The sequence below is a fragment of the Zonotrichia leucophrys genome, chromosome 5 (assembly GCF_028769735.1).
Source record: "Zonotrichia leucophrys gambelii isolate GWCS_2022_RI chromosome 5, RI_Zleu_2.0, whole genome shotgun sequence".
Taxonomy (NCBI): Eukaryota; Metazoa; Chordata; class Aves; order Passeriformes; family Passerellidae; genus Zonotrichia; species Zonotrichia leucophrys.
The window spans coordinates 5,279,178-5,298,347 of NC_088175.1; the positions used below are offsets into that span (position 1 = coordinate 5,279,178).

At 46.4% G+C, this 19,170-nt stretch overlaps 1 protein-coding gene across 1 annotated transcript; it reads right to left on the minus strand.

Moving 5' to 3' along the window:
- Nucleotides 1-1,353: 1,353 nt before the first annotated feature.
- Nucleotides 1,354-18,791, minus strand: TNFAIP2 (TNF alpha induced protein 2). Its single transcript, XM_064715531.1, has 12 exons — nt 18,706-18,791; nt 12,867-13,212; nt 10,636-11,263; nt 9,256-9,370; nt 7,917-8,042; nt 7,056-7,156; nt 6,866-6,964; nt 6,561-6,684; nt 5,466-5,588; nt 4,432-4,587; nt 3,235-3,356; nt 1,354-2,813 (listed from the first exon to the last, which is right to left on the minus strand). Exons 2-12 carry the CDS (start codon nt 13,198-13,200, stop codon nt 2,672-2,674), a joined length of 2,070 nt encoding a protein of 689 aa, XP_064571601.1. The 5' UTR covers nt 13,201-13,212; nt 18,706-18,791; the 3' UTR covers nt 1,354-2,671.
- Between the last annotated feature and the right edge of the window lie 379 nt (nt 18,792-19,170).

The window sequence follows — 19,170 nt, forward strand, 5'->3', positions numbered from 1 at the left end:
GACTCACACCTCAGGTGGCTCCTGCAGGAGCAGAGGAGGGACTAATGCCTCAGGCCACTCCCTGCTATGCTGTGGTTTGTGTCCTTTGCACTGCAGATTGCAAGTCTTCTGTCAAACGATGGAAGTGCCAGGTGGGAGGGATGGGCAGGGAGCCAGGAGTGTTGTGTGTGGGTGTCTGAGCTCAGCCTGTGCCCACTGTGGTGGCTGCTGTGCGCTGATGTGCTGGGGACACTGATGACAGCAAACAGGGAGAGCTAGCAATGCCACAGCAGCTGTGCTCAGGAACCAGCTTTCCTGACTCTTCTGTAAAATTGATCCTATTTTTTAATCTTTGCAATCTGCTCTGCCTCCAAGGAGGGGCAGGCATCAGCATCAGCAGAGGTAGCGTGATAAAGAAAGTCGAGCCACGCTGACCTCAGAAAATTTTATTTACTTACTTTTTAGAAGTGCTATTTATCATATTGAACTAACACTGTTATCAGAAGACATTTGTGCAACCTCCTGAAACTACCTGGCTGTGTGTAATATGCCACCTATAAATAAATGCCATCTGAAATGTCGAGTCATGCGGGAAGATAAATAAATTAGTTTCCTGAGCTCATTAGAGATGAAAGCTGGGGTTTTATAGCAGGATGAAGAGATTGCACAATGCACTTCCATATGGCTTATGAAATGTGTATGAAAACCATTTTCTCCTACCCATGCTAATTATGATATATAAATAGATACTGTTTCCCTTTGGGCACTTACTTAGCTGGATTTTTTTTAAAAGATCAGTGTAATCACTTGTATGATGCATTTCTGTAGGCCTTTAACAGATCTCTAAATCAAAATATGTATTTTTATAGCAATAAAGTGACCTTTCACTAATTGGGAAGGAAAATGTTACCCAATAGGTGACAGTTGTCATAAGTGCTCAGCACAGTCAGAAGTCCTTTTGGCATTTGCCTTTAAACTGTAGCTGAGACAAGTGTTTAAATAATAATTTTTTAACCCATGTGTCTATGTGAGTTTTGTGTGAGTGTGCTTAAGGAAGGAGAGGGTGATTTGTGCTGCCTGTGGACAGGCTGCAGGCTAAAATCTAAGCACTGTTTTTCACTCAGGGCACAATTTTGCTGCAGGACCTGTTGACAGAAGTCTCATCTGAACATGTGCCACTGGCCACTGCTAGTGAGCAGCCACCCTGTTCAGTAAATGTCTTACTGGGGCAGCAGCAATGCTTTTCCAGCCTGTCTGTAGTCCAGAAACACCCCCTACTTGGAACCAGTGGGTGATATTCACCAGAGCAGGCTGGGAGAAATGGCCCTTTGAAGGACAACATAGCAGTGGCAACACAGTAAACTGTCACTTTTCTAGCATATTTGAATACTGTTTATTATAAACATCGCAAATTAGTATCTCTAACTGAGAAAAAATAAAATTGGATGCAAAAATACACTGGTGGTATATTGCATATACATATAAATACATTATATAGTTTGCACAGTCATCAGGCATCTTCCTTCTGGACTTTCCACAGGCTGATGCTAAAGCTGAAACAGGAGAACAGAAGGGAAAGGTCTCCAAATATACACAGTGCTGTTTTGGCAAGTGATTAAGTTCCTAAAAAAACTGTGCTGTAAGAAACAAAACACAGTTTCACAAGAGACCCATTTGTATTTTCACATCGTATCTACCTCACAGCACAAGGGGAAAGAGTGAGCAAGAGAATGGTGACACATACAGGGTGCTCAGTATGTATTGATGACATTTGAGACCAGTCCCACACCCCATTCAAAGCCTGCATTGTTAATGGGGTCTGGAAGTCCTCTCCTTGGTAAGGAGGACTTCAGTAATACCCAAAGTGTTTTACCAGCTGCTGCTTAACCCAGACAATCCATTTCAATAGGCAGCTTGCTCCCAGCCTCTGTTTGAGGGGTCCCTCTGTGCAGATGCACTGGATGGGGTCACTGCCAGGGGCCCAGCATCTCTCACCTCACAGAGGTGGAGGAAGCACACACTCTCCAGGGCCAGTTCCCCACTGGAAACCCCAAGGCCCTGGGCAGTGCTGCTGCCCTGGGTCAGAGCCTGCAGCTGCTGCAGGGGGGCTGGCGGGAGCCCTGCCACAGCTGGGCTGCAGCTCCTCCTCCCCAGGAACCTGGTGCCTCTCCCACCAGCCTTACACAGTGCCCTGCCTGGCTCTGAGGAAGGCAGATGGATTGCAAGCATGCTCACATGGGACTTTCCCAACATCTCGAGAGTTCATGGGATGCTACACATCTCTAAATGTTGGTTTCAGTTTTTGTTTCCCTTAATTCCCTTAGAAGATAAAAAGCTACATAGGTGGCGCCTGCTTGGTCTGTGATGTGGCCTTCGTGGCACCCTGAGAGGTAGATGGAGTTCAGAGCTCCAGGGCAGTGTCCAGGCAGAGAATGTAGTGGCACAAGGAGACCTCAGAGGGAATCCATGGCTGGTGGGAGGAGCAGCCCCAGTCTTTGTGGGCACTGCACCTCCCTGTGCCCAGCAACACATGGAGCACAATGATTCCCACAGAGATGCTGAGCACCAGACTGGACAAAGCACTTTCCATAGGAAATGTGGCAGTGTGTGCCATGCATTGCTCCAGGAGATGGTCTCCATCCCTAGCTCACCCCACAGTCCAGCACAGGGCAGTGCCAAGGCAGGCCTTGGTCTAGGACACGTTGATGCTGGAGAAGAGTGGGGCCCTGGCCTGTGTGGACGCTGTGCTGTCTGCCAAGTAGCCCAGGATGCTCTTGAGTTCACTGCGTGACAGATTGGCTTTGATGTGCAGGAACGCTTCCAGGTGCCTTTTGCTGTGGAAGAGAGATGGGCAGGTGTTATTTCCCCCCACACACCTCCACAGGTCAGGGCCACTGCAGCAGGATGTGCCTCCTCCCACCCTGTGGCATGTGCTGACATCCCCTGTGGGTGCCAGCTCAGTACCTGGCAGTCCTACACCAGACCTTGCACTGTCCTGGGATGTTTGGGGTAGGGAAGGGAATCTCCAAGGTAAAGGAGAAACTTAGGGCAGAATCTGGACTATATCAACAGGCTTTTATTCATATCTTCCTTTGCTTTCTGATAGGACTGGGATTGCCACAGCCTGGAAGGCAGCCCCCACCCAGGTTTATAGGCTCAGACTGTACGAACCTCACCTATATTCATATTTGACTGCTTTCTGGATCAATTAAAATTCCTTATGAGTACTAGCAAATCTGTTTCAGCATCTCTTACCGGATGTCTGGGTACGTTGTGGCGAGTGTTGCAACTTCAATTTTAATAGCACCCAAATCCTGAAGTCGGATTATTTCAGCCAGTTTGGGGAGTGCTGAATTCAGCCAGGTGGCTTGAGATCCCTGCAAGAAGAAAAAGTGGTTAACAGGACATCATGGGGGTGCAAAGTGCCCCCCACCCCAGGAGCTGCCTCCTGAGGCTGTTTCTTGGCAAGTGGAAAGGACACATCAGTGATTTTAGGTGCCTCACTGTTTTCAGTGCTGTTTCTGCCTCAGGCAGCCTTGGAAAAACTGGATTAGCTTTTTGATGGTTTTTAATCCTCTCACACAAATGGTGTGTGGTTTGCCATAAGACTGAGACTTCCACATGCACCTCAGCAGATTCTATCTGCTCATTTCCTTTTCCTTGGGTTTCTGCACTGTCTGGTGTGTGCACCAAGGTCTTTAATCAGATGGGCCAGGTGAGTCACTGCCACGTGCTGCTCTGCCTCAGCTCCAAACACAACCCCGCCTTTGGCATCTCCAGATATCACCAAAATCGAGTAGAAGTCCCAGCTTGAGCTTTTTCCTGACCATTGGAATTTCCAAGGTGCAGCTGCCCGACCTCCTACCCAGCCTATGTGAAACTCAGACTTGTTCCTTCTCTAGTCAAACATGCATGGGGTGATGGAGGACAGGTTTTGGCTTAGCTGTTAGCTTTTCTTGCAGACAAGATTAGAGGCATGGAGAAGGAGGGAGATGATCTCAAAGGACAGAGAGGGGTGTTCCAGCTTGGCTCTCGTGCAGAAATTCCTTGCATACCACAGACCCCCACACTGCCTGCTTTATCCCCTGGCTGACCTAAAAGCTGCAGCGTGAGGGAAATCAAGGGTGAGAGGAAACCCAGGCTCCATGGAAGCTGTACTGAAACTGAAAAAGATTATCTAAGTCTTTGACCCTATTAGTGTAAACCTTCGAAAGGAAACTGCCTGTGGGACAAAGGAAGATGAAATCGTCTCTCCAAGCAGGGAGGGGCAGGCTGCTTACAGTGTGGGGGACCCTTTCTGCCTACAAGCACTTAGAGACCACTTTCTGCCTAAGGTCCTGCCTTCCAGGAAATTTGAGTTGAAAAGGTCAACAAAAGTCCCCAGAATTGCTTTCCTGTTTTTCAGCGTGTCTGTGCCCTGTGCTGACATGTTCAAGGCAAGCACTCACGTACATTGCTGGTGCAGAAGGCTTCCAGGTCAGCAGCATTCTTGGAGATGTGTTGGGCCAGAGTTTGCTGCTGTGCTGGAGATTTCAGGCTGACCTTCCTCTTCAGCAGCCTCACAATGTACTCTTTAACCAAACGGGCGTGGATCTTCTCAACAATAGCCTGTCGGGAAGGAGAGGAGGGAATCATCATCCATCTCTCTTTTGCTTGGGGACATAGCAAACCATGAGTGTGGATGGAGGACAAAACCATTGTGGGTGCTGTGAGCCATTCCCACCAATGCCTGCTGTGGATTACACAGCAGGAACAGCCCTGGTTGTAGCCTCCCAAGACTGGTTACAGCACATCCTAGATGCTGAGAATTTCTTTGTGCTCTAATAAGAATGGGAATTTCCAAATGTTTGTTTCCTTTTGGGAAGAGTTTAAAGTACAGAAAAGATCTCCATGTGGTAGAGGAGTAACAGTATTCCAGAGAAACAGGAATTCATGCTGTTCTTCCTGTTCTTCTCTCTAACACATAAAACATCATAATTTGTCCCAGCTACTAAAAAGACAAAGACAGGAAATCAAATTTTGTCTTATATTATGATATTTCATATATAGTCCAGCACCAGGGAGGATGTGGTTCTGGCTTAGTTCTCTGGGATTTGTCTCATTTGCATCCACCTCCTCCAGCCCTTAGGGCAATCAAAGGAGCAAGGAGACTGAACCATGCAACTGCATCTGTGTTTCAAGATTGCTAAACCAAATCTGTAATTAAAGCCACGTATTGGGTGGTCTCTAAAGCACTTTCTCTGCATCAGGGGTGGTTTGCTCTGAAATAAGTGCAGCAGAGCTGCAGGAGTCTGCTTCTGTCAGAGGAGGGTGAGATTTATGTGCCTTATCTGGGTAAACTGCATGCTCGTGGAAATCCTGCCTGAGAGGCTTCCTGATACCAGGCCAGCTCACCAGAGGTCAAGGCAGCTCAAGCCACAGAGGATCAGAGCTGAAAATGCAGCCCTAGCACCCCAGAATCCCTCCGATATTTCTCTTGGACTTACATGGTAAAACGGGTCCTTTAAGGTCTTGAAGTCTGAAATATGTTTGCTGGTGGTTTTAATGATCTCATTCATAATTTCACTGCTGGAATCCCACTTATTCTCTGTAAACTTCTTGTACATTGGCTGAAAAAAAGGAGAATCTGCTAAGTTACCTCAAATAAATTCTATGCACATGTATATTTGTTATTCCTACATGTGGAGTATCCCATGTAGGGAGAGCGTGGTGTGTAGTCCTGTGCAGGGGTGTGTGGTGATGCCTTACAGGGACAGGGGAACAAGGGGCTGTGTCTCCGTCTTGGCTCCTCATGGTTAAGAAGATCAAGGGCTTGAAAGGTTAATATTGGAGGTGTTTTTATTATTTCTGCTATTTTTTCCCCCCCTCACCATCTTGTCTGATTAAAGAATTATGGAACCATCAGGGGGAAAAAAATGAATCCTTATGAGATGCTCATAATTTTTCTCAGCCACAGCAAATAAATATGAAAATGAAAAAAAAATTGTACCCCTGTTCTCTCGTGCCTTCCAAAAGGCTCTACAGAGAAAGTAGGAGAGATTGTGGCTGAACATTCCTGACTCCTACGCTTCCTTTTCCTCCATCAAAATTGCTCAACTCGAAAAGATTGTGTTATATATATATAAACAAAAAAAGAAAAAAAAAAAAAAGAAAAAAAAAAAAAGAAAGCCAGAAGTACAGAAATGCCCTTCAGGTCACCTTTATGAGGAAGCCAAAAGCTGCGTAATTGCAGTTTATGCCATTAGTGATGTCTTCCTACAGTGCGGAGAGCAAATAGCTGCAGGTTGAGACTCTCCCTGCTCTAGCTGTTGTCTCAGATGCCATCAGCAGGTTTTATGTTCACCTGCACAGTCATGCCTATGTCACTGCACCCATTTTGCCTGCAGGCTTGAGGACCAGCTCAAGGAGAGCTTAGTGGGAGTTTTCCTGCAGCAGTGTGGGTTAGGACTGATCCTGTCCCTTCTGAACTTGGCTGGTTTGAATCAGAGATTTGAACAACAGATAGCACTGCAGGAGAACGTGCCCTGCCCTGGTATCAGCTGAGCCATGGGGCAGGAGGATGTGGGGCACAGATATGGTACCTTCAGCTGGGCAAAGAGCTGTTGAAGCAGCACATCAAATCCACTGTTTTCAATATCAGCGAGAGTGCTGAGGATATCAGCTCTACTGTCCTCCTTTTCTGCCACGTATTTCTCCGTGTAGTCTCTGAAAGAAAATACCAGTCAGGTCAGAACAGTCTGTCCTCAGAGGAGAGAGAGAAAAATTCAGAGGTCTCCAAACCTTCTGCAGGCAGATGGACCTACCTCTGCTCACTCTGGAGTACCTCCCCTCTATACACTGCCTGCCTGCAGAGGAAGGAGCAAAACCTTTTCTTTTGGACTCTTACCTAAAATTCCAGCAGTTGTTAATATTTGCAATCAGTATAGGCTTGTAGTATGTGTGCTTCTTGCTTTTCTCCTTGAAGTCTTCAAAGGCCTCCCTGTAGCTGGAGGGGAGATGGGAAGAGGAGAGGTGGGTGAGTGGCTGCCCAGGTGCTGTGCCAGCCCCAGTGCCCACAGCCCTCCCCACTCACTCACCTCCTCAGGAAGGCTGGCAGCTCCTTCAGCAGCCGGCGGGACAGCTCCTCACCCACGGCCTTGCTGATGTCCTCAGCCCGCTTCTGGCTGCTGTACATACTCTAACAAACAAGTGAGATCAATTTTAAATGTTGCCTGCTCCAAAAAGGCCAGGTTTGCTGGGTAAAAGAAGCTGCAGGTTTGCTGGGTAAAAGAAGCTGCAGATCCTTTGCTGAGAGCTGCACTCAGCTCTCCTGCATCCCCCCCTGCAACTGATCCAGGGACCAAACAGAGCAGCTATACTTAGCTGAGAGGTTCAAAAGGAGCATGAAGAAAATCTAGAAAACAGCTGAGAAAGTAGGCAATTTCACACTTGGTTGTGTTTCTTTTTTTTTTGGTTTTGTTTTTTTTTTTTTTTTTGAATGTCATTAGATTGCATTTAAATGAACCATTTAATCACAACAACCACAACACATGAGAGGTCTATTTTTTAAAAGTAAACTCAAGTAATCCTCTGCAGCCAGAGGAGGGAAAGGGGCAGCTCTGTCTGTGGCACCTTCCCTGGGAGGAAGAAAGAGACTCCCCATTTCTCAATCAACTGAGCCGGTGTCCTGTCTCTGCTGCTGGGGATGCAGAAGAAATTGCACAGAAGAAGGAAGGCAATTTTTCTTCTTATTTTGCTTATAGAGGTGTTTGCCTCTGTCCCATGGTACACCCAGCCCACGACAGACCATGGTTTTTAGCCTCCCTGTACCACCCACCTCTGCTACCACGCTACACAAGTGACTTGGCTTTTTCCTTTTCTGCATTGACCATAGTTGGTCTCAAATCCTAAGCAGGTAAAAGATGCAATTGTTTATTTTTAATATAGCTTTGTATTACCTGAATAACAAATATTCCTAGCAGTTCACTCTGAAAATGTCCATTTAGCTTCTCTGGTTCCTTGTCTTCTTTCCATCTTTGGATTTCTTTATCTAAACATCTGCTCAGTGAATTTTTGACAGTAACCTTTAGGGAAGGAAGAACAATGGCATTTACTACAACGTGGATGCAACAGCTCCTGCCTTATGCAGGTTTTACCCACTCACCCACCTTTTGCCTTGCCCAGCAGACTTTTTCCTCAGCCCTGGCTGGGATATAAAGGTTCCTTGTTAGGAGATGCCTGACCCATGACTTCACAGCAACAAGGACAACCCCCTCACGATACCTACACAATAGTGAGTTGAGTATTTTAAGATGGGAGTGAAGATTCCATCACACCTCCACATCCAGGGGATCAGGAGGGCAGGGAGGGAGCAGTGGGTAGGAAGGTTGCAGCAGCTCCGTGTGCCAGAGCCCAAATTCCCCCAACCACACACTGTGTGTGCGTCACTCTCAGAGCCACCTGCTTTTGCAATCCTTTTTCATGAGCTTTTCTGACGCCACACAAGTGCTGGAGAGGGAAACAAAGTGCTCTCAGGTTTTCTCTGCTCTGACCCCTCTGTGCTGCAGTGAGGCTTTGGAAATGGTCTGTGCAGTGTCTGGCACATACTGCTGATTCCCCAGTGTCCCGTTCATGCGCTTTGCAGACCTCACACCACCTCTCCCATATGCAAACCATCACAGACTACAGTTAAACTTGGAACTCATCTTCTCATTTTCCGGGAATTCCAGGCCCAAATGCCAAAAGCACTGAGCTATGGGAATACTCTAGAAGTGGCTTCTTGTTTCCATTAAGGGAAGGGTGATACAAAAACCAGAGCAAGTTTTATTTTCTGCAGAGCAGGCAGTTCTCCATCAAAGAAAGAGATTTGTCAAGACCAGAACTCCATGCTTTGCGCTCACCCAAGGCCTGGCACCTCTGCAGATACCAGGAGTAATCCAAGATCCTTCAGAGATTCCTGTGAGAGGGACCATAAATCCCTCTGGAGATTTATCAGACAATGAGAAAGTTGCCCATAAAGATCTGTTGCTGGATTTTCCCCGTTGCTACCACATGATTTACAAGAACAGAGCAGTTCTTTTCTCATGGCTCCCAGGGCTAAGCAGAAGTTTGCTCTGCAAGTCCCATCTAGCAGAAAGGTGACCTGCTCCCTAAAAACAAACAAAAGCTTCTGCTTCTCCCTGGAAGGGTGTGTGGTTCACTGGTGAAGAGGTGTGTGTGCAGGACAAGTCACAGCTTCTGTGAGGAGTCACATGGGAGCAGTGAAGGGAAGAAGAGGAGTGACAGAACCTTTCTTACCTCTTCACTGTCAAGGTATTTATTTTCAAGCTCTTTGCTCAGACTTGAAGGCAAAAGGCTTCCAAGCTTAACTTTATCCAACTCCATGGCTAAAGCATGATCTTTTCTCATGTCTCTGGAATGAAAAAAGCCAAACAATTGTATTTTCCAAAGGCAGTGTAATTCAAGACAGCTGTTGATGCAAATCGCTAACACTTTTTGAGGGTATCAGTGAAAAAACAGATGGAAATGTACATTGTCCTCAGTCCAGGCAGGACTTGGAGAAGCTGAATGGATACGTGCCAGGGGTGAGATCTGTGAGGGTGGGACCACAAGCAAGCCTGTGAATGGAGTCATAAGACCAAACTCCTGAGTACCAGCCACTGTGCTCTGGTGGGGATGGGAGACCTGAAGCAAGCAGGGGATTCTAGCCCCTGGACATGGCCTCTCTCCATGCATACAGAGAGGTGAGCAGATGAAAAGCTGGTGTTGGATGGCTGGGAGGTGGTCCCTCAGCAGACACCTGGATGTGGCCTCTGGGAACACTCCCAAAGCAGCTGCTACCCTGGCCAGCACTGTCCCCAGTGCTGGGCTGAGCCCTGCTCCTCACAGCTGCTCACTCCCAAACACAGGCTGGTTCTGGCCTGAACATCCTGATCTAGAGCACAACACCGGCTGTGGAAAACTTCCGGCATCAACGCTGAATCATTACACTCATCAGTGGAACACGAAAAGGATAAAGTGGAGCTGAATGACTTTGGAACAGAAGAAACATTGCTGGTGTCTTTACTGGTTTCCACCTAAGAAGTGAAAGCCCTCAATTCTCCACTCAGTACTATTAGCCACAATAAGAAATGTTTTCAGTTCAATAACATTCAGAGTTTATGGGGACCCTTGGATTGTGTCCTCTCACAGGGGCGCACCCCTGGCTCTCCTAAAGGAGAAGAAAACACAGACTGTGGGTAACACCTAAGCAACATCCTCCACGCCCAGGATAATTGCATCTCAGGTTATTTTATTTATTGTCTGCCCTCTGGTACAAAGGGCTGAAATTTCCAAATTTTCCAAGATTGAGCTCAGGTCTGCAACTGGAATTGATATCAAGGCAATGAACCTGATCAATTTACCCCACAGATGAAGCCCTAAAGATTTGTGTGTAGGTTTCTCAGCAGCCAGAATGGTGAAACAGCCCTTCATTTACAGACTAGCAGCCTTGAGTGTCCTTTCTGGCTGTTCTGGCCAGGACTGTAATTCAGCACGTCATCAGTAACACCACTAACTTAGCCAGGTACTGGACTGCATCACAGTAATATTAACTCATAAATCAAGCAAATGCCTGGGTTTGCAGCCAGTGAGCCTGTTTTGATTTCCAGGGGTAAACATGTATAAAAGCCCACTTACTTTGGATAAAAGTTGTGCACCCATGAGAGAAGAAGATAAATATCCTTGTCTTCCAGATGAGACTCAGCATTTTTCTTTGCCTGGGAGGCAAAATAATTGTGGTAGAGTTCTGCATATATGCTGAACACATTAAACTCAGGAGGATAAAGCTTATTAATATACTTGGCAACCACTGTCAAATCTTCTTTCATTGTCTTTCCCATGTGCAGGAGGTTCTGGCCAACTGCAGAGAGGTTCTCAGCTCTAGGAGTACGGCTTGTGTCTTTCATTCGAGCCTCTACTGACTCCTTTACTGTAGCCATCCAGAGCTCTTTCCATTTTCTAGGTCTAAATTGCATATTTTGGTCAGGTGGATTCTCTGACATGTAGTTCTGATCTTCTTTCTCCTGTTCTTTCAGAGCCTCCACTGCCTGCTGTAGCAGGTCTGGGTTTGTTTTTGCAAGCAGCACAGAATCCTTCAAGGTGCTGAAGACTTTGTGCTTCAGAACTTCATAGACAGACTCGATGTCTTGCTGACTGGTGTTCAGTCCCTCCTCACTTTTGGTAGAGAGGCTCTTCTCCAGGGCAAACAGATGTTGAATGGCATCACAAAGCTTCTGCTCTCCAAGGAGATCCATGACTTGTTTGACTGGTGAAAACAGAACAGCCTGTCTTTAACCAAGAGTGAAGATTTAGACTTATGTTTTATAAAAAATGATGGCTCTGGAATCTTTTTAAAAAATGCTTATACTTCCAAAATGCTAGCTCTTGGGCTCCTACACCATATAGAAAGTCTGTTTAATTAAAGATCAGTTTATTTCCAGCTTGCCTTTAACTGGGGCAATGAAAACTTTAATACCCACCACCAGTGTGTTGCATATGGACAGCTATTCACGAGCCACCTATAATTGTTTCCAAAATTTAGCCCTGTGGAGTTAGTTAGTTATTGCTCATCCCCTTCCCATTAATTTGACCTCAAGTCAGAAGGATGGCACTAGAAATAATGTAGACAGAAAGATGTAACTAAAGATGTGCTGAAGGAAATGCCACATGGGTTTTCCAGAAATAGATTTGGCACAACCTGACCTGTGAAATTGTTTGGGACGCCACATTTAGCAAGCAAGACAAATACAATTCAACTATCTTATCTGAACTACAGCCAGTTACTTGACACAGGGAGACCTGGGAAATCATTAGTTAAAACGGCAAAGTTATATCCCAAAATAAGATTTGTTAGGTATGTAATGGAGGACCCCGGGTGGAGAAAGCTTACATTATTCATGAAACTCATCTTACTTCATTTATCCTTAAAGATTGTGGCACAAAAGCTGGGAGTGCCCTTTTGGCATCTGCTGATTGCACAAAGTTCAGAGACATTATCGAAACTGAGGGCCTGGTGTATTTTACAGGAACAATGGGATAAGTTGAATAGTAAATGGGCTGAAATTTAATGGCACAAAACATCAGATACAAATCCAATATAACAAAAGTTACTTAGCAACAAACAGGATTTTCTGCTGCAAGCTGGATGTGAATCAGCTTGAGATGGAGGAAGAAAAGAGACGCCTGGAGAATTAGTAAATCCTTACTGGGAGGTGGTAGTGAACGGTTATGGTTATGTCAGTTATGACCCCAGGATGTACTCAGTGAGAAATATCCAGCTGAGATAGGAAAATAGGAATATATTGTGCCACATATTGGTGGTGTCTTATCTGGAATATTTTCTGCAATTCTGGTTGCTTAAAAAAAAAAGAAAAAAAAAGAAGACAACATTGGGGATCATTGGGGATGGGGCAATGCAGCAGTAAAAACAAAAGTACAACAGGCCTGTTTTCAGCAGAAAATTCAAGGCCAAGAAGGAAAACCACCAGTTAGGGAAAGCATTTGACACATGGAGAGGAAATAATTTGTACTAAAACGACAAGACTTTGTAGGAGGAGATGGAGGAACAAAGCTGAGAATTATACCTTGGTTTCTCACCCACCCACAATTCTCTGTGCCCCCAGTAGAAATAAGTTTTGTTTTGGACAGAAAACCTGCAAATGGACAGCTCCTCAAGGACTGTACCCTTGGTACTAAACGACTAGGACTTGAGATCATGTCTCCTTCAGCCCAATTTTCCCCAGACTTCTTGGAAAAGTCACTTCAATCTATCAGTACCTTTGTTTCCCTCATACTCCCCACCTCATACAGCCCCTCTAGAGAAAACTAGGGCCCATGAAGTGGTGCAAGGAGGATGGAGGAGCACTTACCACTGGGTGGCTTGGTCTTTTTGACTATTTTAAATGCACTTTTAAGCATTCCCTTTATTCCTTTGTTCCCCTTCTCAGGGCTGTCCCCGGCAGAGATGCAGCTCTCATTGCTCGTGATGGAAGAGGCACGTGAAGCTCTGCAGGCTGCCTCTGGCCTTTCTCTCATCTTCTCCTGGTCCCTGGACCAGATCTCATCTGCAGAAGGTTCAGGACAGGCAGGGACTTGCTCAGCTGATGGTGAAGTGTTTTCAAATGGCCTGTTTGCATCAATGCAACCCTCTGATCCACTGCGTATTCCAAAAGGACTTTGGAAAAAAGGTAACATTTTCATCATTTTCCTTCTAGCCTGTAAATTTCAGGGGAAAAAAAAACAGATTAGAACAGTTAGGAAGAAAAATACCAAGGAGAAAGTGTGGCAAGGCAACATGGGGAATGTTACACATCTGGTTTGAGCACAGGGGAATTCCTGAGCAACACCATCCCTGCTAATGTCCAGTCTAAATTAGAGAAAAATCCAAGAGCCATTTTGAGGGTGATTCAGATGTCCTAATTTCAGACCTTGAGCTTGTCAGGCTCTCCCATGGGATGCTGTGTGACTATGGACATGCGCATGGGTGGGAACATGAATGATGTGGGTGGGATAAGTGTCCTGTGCCTTCAAAGCAACCACAAAGCTCTCATACTCTTACATGGCATCAGAATCAATTCCCACCTTACTCAGGGCCTTTTTTTCCTGATCTGTGTTCAAGGTAAGTGGGAACAAGGCACGAGGATCAGGGTAGTTTAGCCTTGTTTAAACAAACATGATCCTCCCAGAGTCCTGCATTACCATCAACACTCTTACACTGCAAATAATTAACAACAGAAATTTGTTATTGTTACAGCTTCTTCTCAGAATTCATGTTTAGAATTATGTTCCTCTATAATTCAATAGATTGCAAAATATTTATTTGCATAACTATAACCATTTTATAATGATTATAATTATGCAATTATTGTAAATAAATAAAATGACTCATAGCTTCCAATCCTTATTCCAATAATGCTTTATTTGAAGTGACTTTCTAGGAGACTGAAGCACATCTGCATGAAGAACTCTCAGGCAAGTTTTGGTTTGCTTGTACTGAGTAATGGCAGAAAAATTAGACTTCAAACAAATGAAGAATTTGGCTTCAGTTATACAGCCACAATGTGGTGATCTTCAAATACCTCTGTTGAGTTTATAATGTTGATATGTCTCATGCTGATTCAAAATGTGATACTTATTTCTGGGAAAACTGGTTGGAAGACTGTGGCTTTTCATTCTAAGTTATACAGAGAGCAGTGAGAGCCTGGCTTTGCTGAGAGCTTTCCTTCTGCCTGCTTTGGACGCCAGGCCATGTTCAGGATTAGTAATGCTATTACCCTCTAAACACAACAAATACGAAAACTCATTTGGGAAGGAGTTCTGCTTGCATGAGCAAGCAAAGGGGGCCTGAGCACCAGAGCTCAGCTGACAGGAGTTACAGAATAGTCTGAGCTGGAAAGGACTCACAAGGATCACCAATTCCAACTCTGAAGTGAATGGCCCATACAGGGATTGAACCCACAACCAAAGGCATTATTAGCACCATACTCCTAACTAACTGAGCGAACCCCAGGTTAGCAGCAGCTGTGCCATGGCTGAATGTGTGCACATACATCTCCCTAGCACATGTGCTGAGGAGGGGAGGGGGAAGGAAACCCCCTGCAGTTTACTCCAGCTATGCTAGTCAGGATGCCCCATTAGAATCCTGAAAGCAATGCAAAGGAGTTCCTTTTTGTTACATTTCCACTACAAAAATACCCAGAAAAACAACCAACCAACCCAAAAAAATCATGGCAACAGGCATGTTCTGCAAGTGACTTGGACTTGCCTAATTTTTGTAAGGCTCTTTTCATAACCTGCATTTCCCAACACAACACTGTGCTTAGATTAATTCTGCCAAATCCCTTCCTTCCTGTTTGTTCAAGCACAGACTCATCTGAGTCCTTTCTCTCTCTCCTATTATTTCAAACAAAGCATTATTGGGGTTTTTTTTGTTTGTTTGTTTTCTAACCAAAGAAAGTACCTCACCCCTTCCAAAAGGCTAAGGTCTTTCATTTTGATGAATGATGATGACAAAGGTGGACTTTGAAGTTTTGGTTTTTCTTCAATGCCAAGATAAATGCAATAGATCTTTGAAAAGCATCAAAGTGACACTACACAGACAAGACTCCATAAGTGAATGATTAAGCTGGTTAGAGGCTGAGTTTTTAACATCTGTCAGAACTTTGTCATGGTAGTGCTCAAAAAAAGCCAGCCTCAAGCACCCAGGTAAGTCTGTCAATGCAAAAGCTGCCACACTCTCACATTTGGCCAGCTTGAACTCTTGCCCAGGGATTGTCATGTGCTGGTTGACCTGTGTTTGTATCTGCAGCAGGAAAAAACATTAAACCTCAGCTGCCACTTCTGCCTTGAAGTGCTTCCCCACTCTTAATGACAAGGGGTACCAAACACTTTCTGTCCATCTCTTCTCATTATTGTTAGAAAACCAAGACCTTACTGTAAGAAATGCTTTTAAGAAACTTACAGAAAAAAACTGCCAACACCTTCTACAAGAAATACTCAGCTAAAAGGAGGTGTTCCTGGTTACATCTGGGGTGCACAGGCAGGAGATGCTGAGCAAGGACTGCACCTCCTGCCTCTATCAGGACATGCTCCTGCCCAGCGTTTCTTGGCTTTGGCTTTGATGGCTGCAGGCTGCTCCTCTATGCCTGTGCTCTTCTCACAAATCAAAGTCCGCTAAAACTCCAGCAGGCTTCTAATTTTTTTAGCAGGAGAAATGCTAAATCATTTCCCAGAACTCAAATTCAGGTCTTAGGAAATGTAATGATTTGAGGTCAAGAGTTGACATTGTTCCCAACTCATATTATTACTAATTTACTGTTATCATCGTCATCCTCATTATTGTTATGTGGCAACATGGTTTGTGCCAGGGGAGCCTTTAGCTCCAATTATTTCTGACACAGCATATTCAGCTCCTGGTTTCAAACCAGAAGGCAGCACACCCTCTGCCACCCTGTCCAGATGCCCTGCAGCACTGGGACTGTGGTGCTGCGACTGCTGCTGTAGCTATGGTGGGATGCAGCGTGCTCTCTGCTGATCACAGCACCTACCTCTGAGCTGGAGCTTTTCTGGGGTGGGCAGCAAGGGAAACACTTGGAGTCAAGACACAGAAGGACCCAGCCTGGACTCTGGGCACAGTGGCTTCCCATGTTCTCCTTTTCCTCCTCAAAGGAAACAGCCTTTATGCAGAATGATCTCATTGGTCAGGGGTAGTTCATGGTGTGCCAGAGAGCACTCAAGGGAAGAGATTTATTAATTATCTCTATTCTGAATTTTTTTGCTGAACTTTTTCTTGACTTCTTTTTCCTGAGCTGCTGCCAGTATTAACAAGCAATTGTTTGGATTTTTGGTCCTCTCCAACCTGCTGACATACTAGGTCATGAGGATTTATATCTCATTTTTGTGGAGATCTCCCATTCTCTCACAGCCTCTCAGAAATCCAGAGTTATCTAGCAAAGTTATCTATCTGCCCACACAAGAGAATTGCACTGGGCCAAGCCATCTTTGAAGCCATAGAGGACTGCAGGCAGCTTGAGTTTGGTATACCTCAGACCATGTGCTGACACCTAAACAAACTGCTAATTCATCAAAGCAAAGAGTCCAAAAAGATGCCAGATTCAATCTCTGCAATCTGGGAGCCCTCCTAGGAGGTGAGGGGTTTTTCCTGCCCTTTTTGTTATCTGGGTACTGAATGGAGACACCACAAATCTGGGGGCTCCCACTTGGCTCTGCCTGGGAAATCACAGTCTATAGAAGAGCTGGGCCACCCAGAGCCCACCTTGACCTTCTACTGTGCTGCTCACATCCATAGTCCCATCTGCAGACCCCTGTGAGACACCCACCACCCAATATGTGTTCCAGCAGTGTCCTGATGATGGCCAAGTTCTTCTCCTAATGGGGAGCTGAGGGAAAACAAAACTTGTCTCCAGTAAAGAAGCCAAGGCAGGAGCAGAAACTGCCCAGAGGACTCAATCCCTGTGCCCCAGCATCACCAGGCTGCCCAACAGGGCTGGGGGTGATGGGGAACCCAAGGGATTCAGGGGAATCACAGTGGCAGAGCAGGGAAAGGACCCCAGGGCATCTTATCTGGCATGAGAGAGATGCTTTAAGCCAGCATAAAACCATGTGTAGATAGGACTGTGCAGTGCAGCAGTCATTTCCAAATGAGACTCTGATTTCCCTAAATTACTGACACACCTGAAAGCCATCCAGTAAACCATCATCTCCTGTTGTTATTGAGAATCTTTCAAACAGAGAAAGAGAAAATTCTATGTATACACTATTATTGGGAAAAAGCAGAGAGAATGCACTGCAATACCCTCATTGTTTCTTCTTGCTTCAAGTCTGAGCAGCATAATTTTGAACTGTTGCTGCTGAAAGAGCAACCAACTGCTGCTGTCTAGAGTTTTATTTTCATAATAAAAAAGTTTTTAGTTCCAAAGCCAAATCCTTCTTTAAGGCCTGGAGTTTGCAAAGTTCACTGCTAGAGCTAACAGCGACTGAGAAGATAAACAAATTTCTGGGAGCTTCTCTCAGCACTTTCAAATTCTTTGGCTTTCCAGGCATCTTTTATACAGAGGGTGAATGAAGCAAACCCAAACCTGAGCTCTCTGCTCCCTTGTGATTTGCTTTATCAGAGCTGAAAAGCCTCAAAGTCCCTTGCTGAGGGGCAGGCAGCTGACACTTTGGACAGTGTTTCTTCAGGTTTTCCATCTGAACTTGGGTGTCAAAGTGAGGCACCATGGCTTCTAGATCAGCCATATGCTCCAGTCACAGAAAGTCTCTTCACTTTTCAGCAGCCTTAAAAAGAAATTCTGCTTTGAACGCACCAAGGATCCTGACCCTGGGGCTGAATTTTTCAATTTATGCTGAGGAGCTGATGCAATGGATATGGGGCTGCTGCACAAAGACAGAAGGGAATTTCTATAGGCTTTTCAATGCTCTGGGAAAAGGCAGGTCCTAGGAGCTGTGGGACATCCCTGACAAAGCAAAAGCAGTCACAAAAGGACAAGCATGGCAATGCAGAAATGTGCCAGCTTGGCACAGTGACCCTGGCAGGGTGCAAGTCCCAGGGGCTGCCCAGGGCCATCCAGGGTCCAGGCTCTGAAATAGTGTTTTTTCAGGGTAGCCAAACTGAGTGAATCACAGTCCAATTACTTTCCTGTGGTTTGGGGGAAAGCCACTTCCTTTAAATACAGACAAAGAAGAAAGGGCAGAAATGCCACACTGGATCTGGAATCCAGCGCCAGATCTGGGTTTAGGACACTTTGGCGCCCAATACCTTCATCTGGATTTTGGGAAAGGTGTTGGAAGGCAGAAGGGTAAGAAGGAGGTGAATGGTTTACAGTAGTCACTGCTTGAGTCTGTGCCCTGAAATTTAGGGGAAAAGTAGCACAAATCAGACCCAGCTGTCACAATGGAATTACCAGGCACACATCCTTGCGGTGCCCAGCCCTGGGATATGCCAGGAGCTGCTGTCCTGCCAGCGGTCCGATTTATTCCCCATTCTGATCATTACAAGGTGGGGCTGAAACCCGTCCCTGTGCCCGGCACCCCACCCTCCGTGGGCGCCTCTCGTTCCCCACTCTCGGAGCCAGCAGAGCCCCCGAGCTGCCCAGCAATGAGCCCGGAGCGGGGCAGCGCCTCGGGAGAAGCGGGAGACGCCGGCCCGAGGGGAAGGGGAAGGGAAAGACCCGAGGCTGACGGACTTACTCAGCGGCGGCTCCCGGGCGGCGGGGCTGGGCGCGGGCCAGCGGCACTGTCACTGTCACTGTCACCGGCACTGTCACAGGGTCTGCGCCCGGGGCGGGGGCAGCCCGGCTATAAGGGGAGGAAAGCGGGGGCGGGACCGGCTGCTGGGAAACTCCAGTTGCACCTCCCCTCGAGAGAAGGGAACCGAGAAATCCCCTCCCGGGGAAGCGGCCGGCAGCGGAGCGCCTGGTGCCGGGGGTCGGTCCGTCCGAGGGGCTGAGCCCCGGCTGAGCCCTGTCCCGACAGAGCGCTGGATGATGCCGGGCCCTGCCCTCACTGCCCCAAGGCTTGGCTGAGGGATGTGTCCCACTGCGGACTTGGAAATGCCGTCATGGATAGAGCAGGTGCCCCCAAAAATGCCGTGCTCTGCACCTGAGGTGGTCATCTCTGGGTGTGCAAGCAGCCCGGGGAATGAGGAAAGGGACC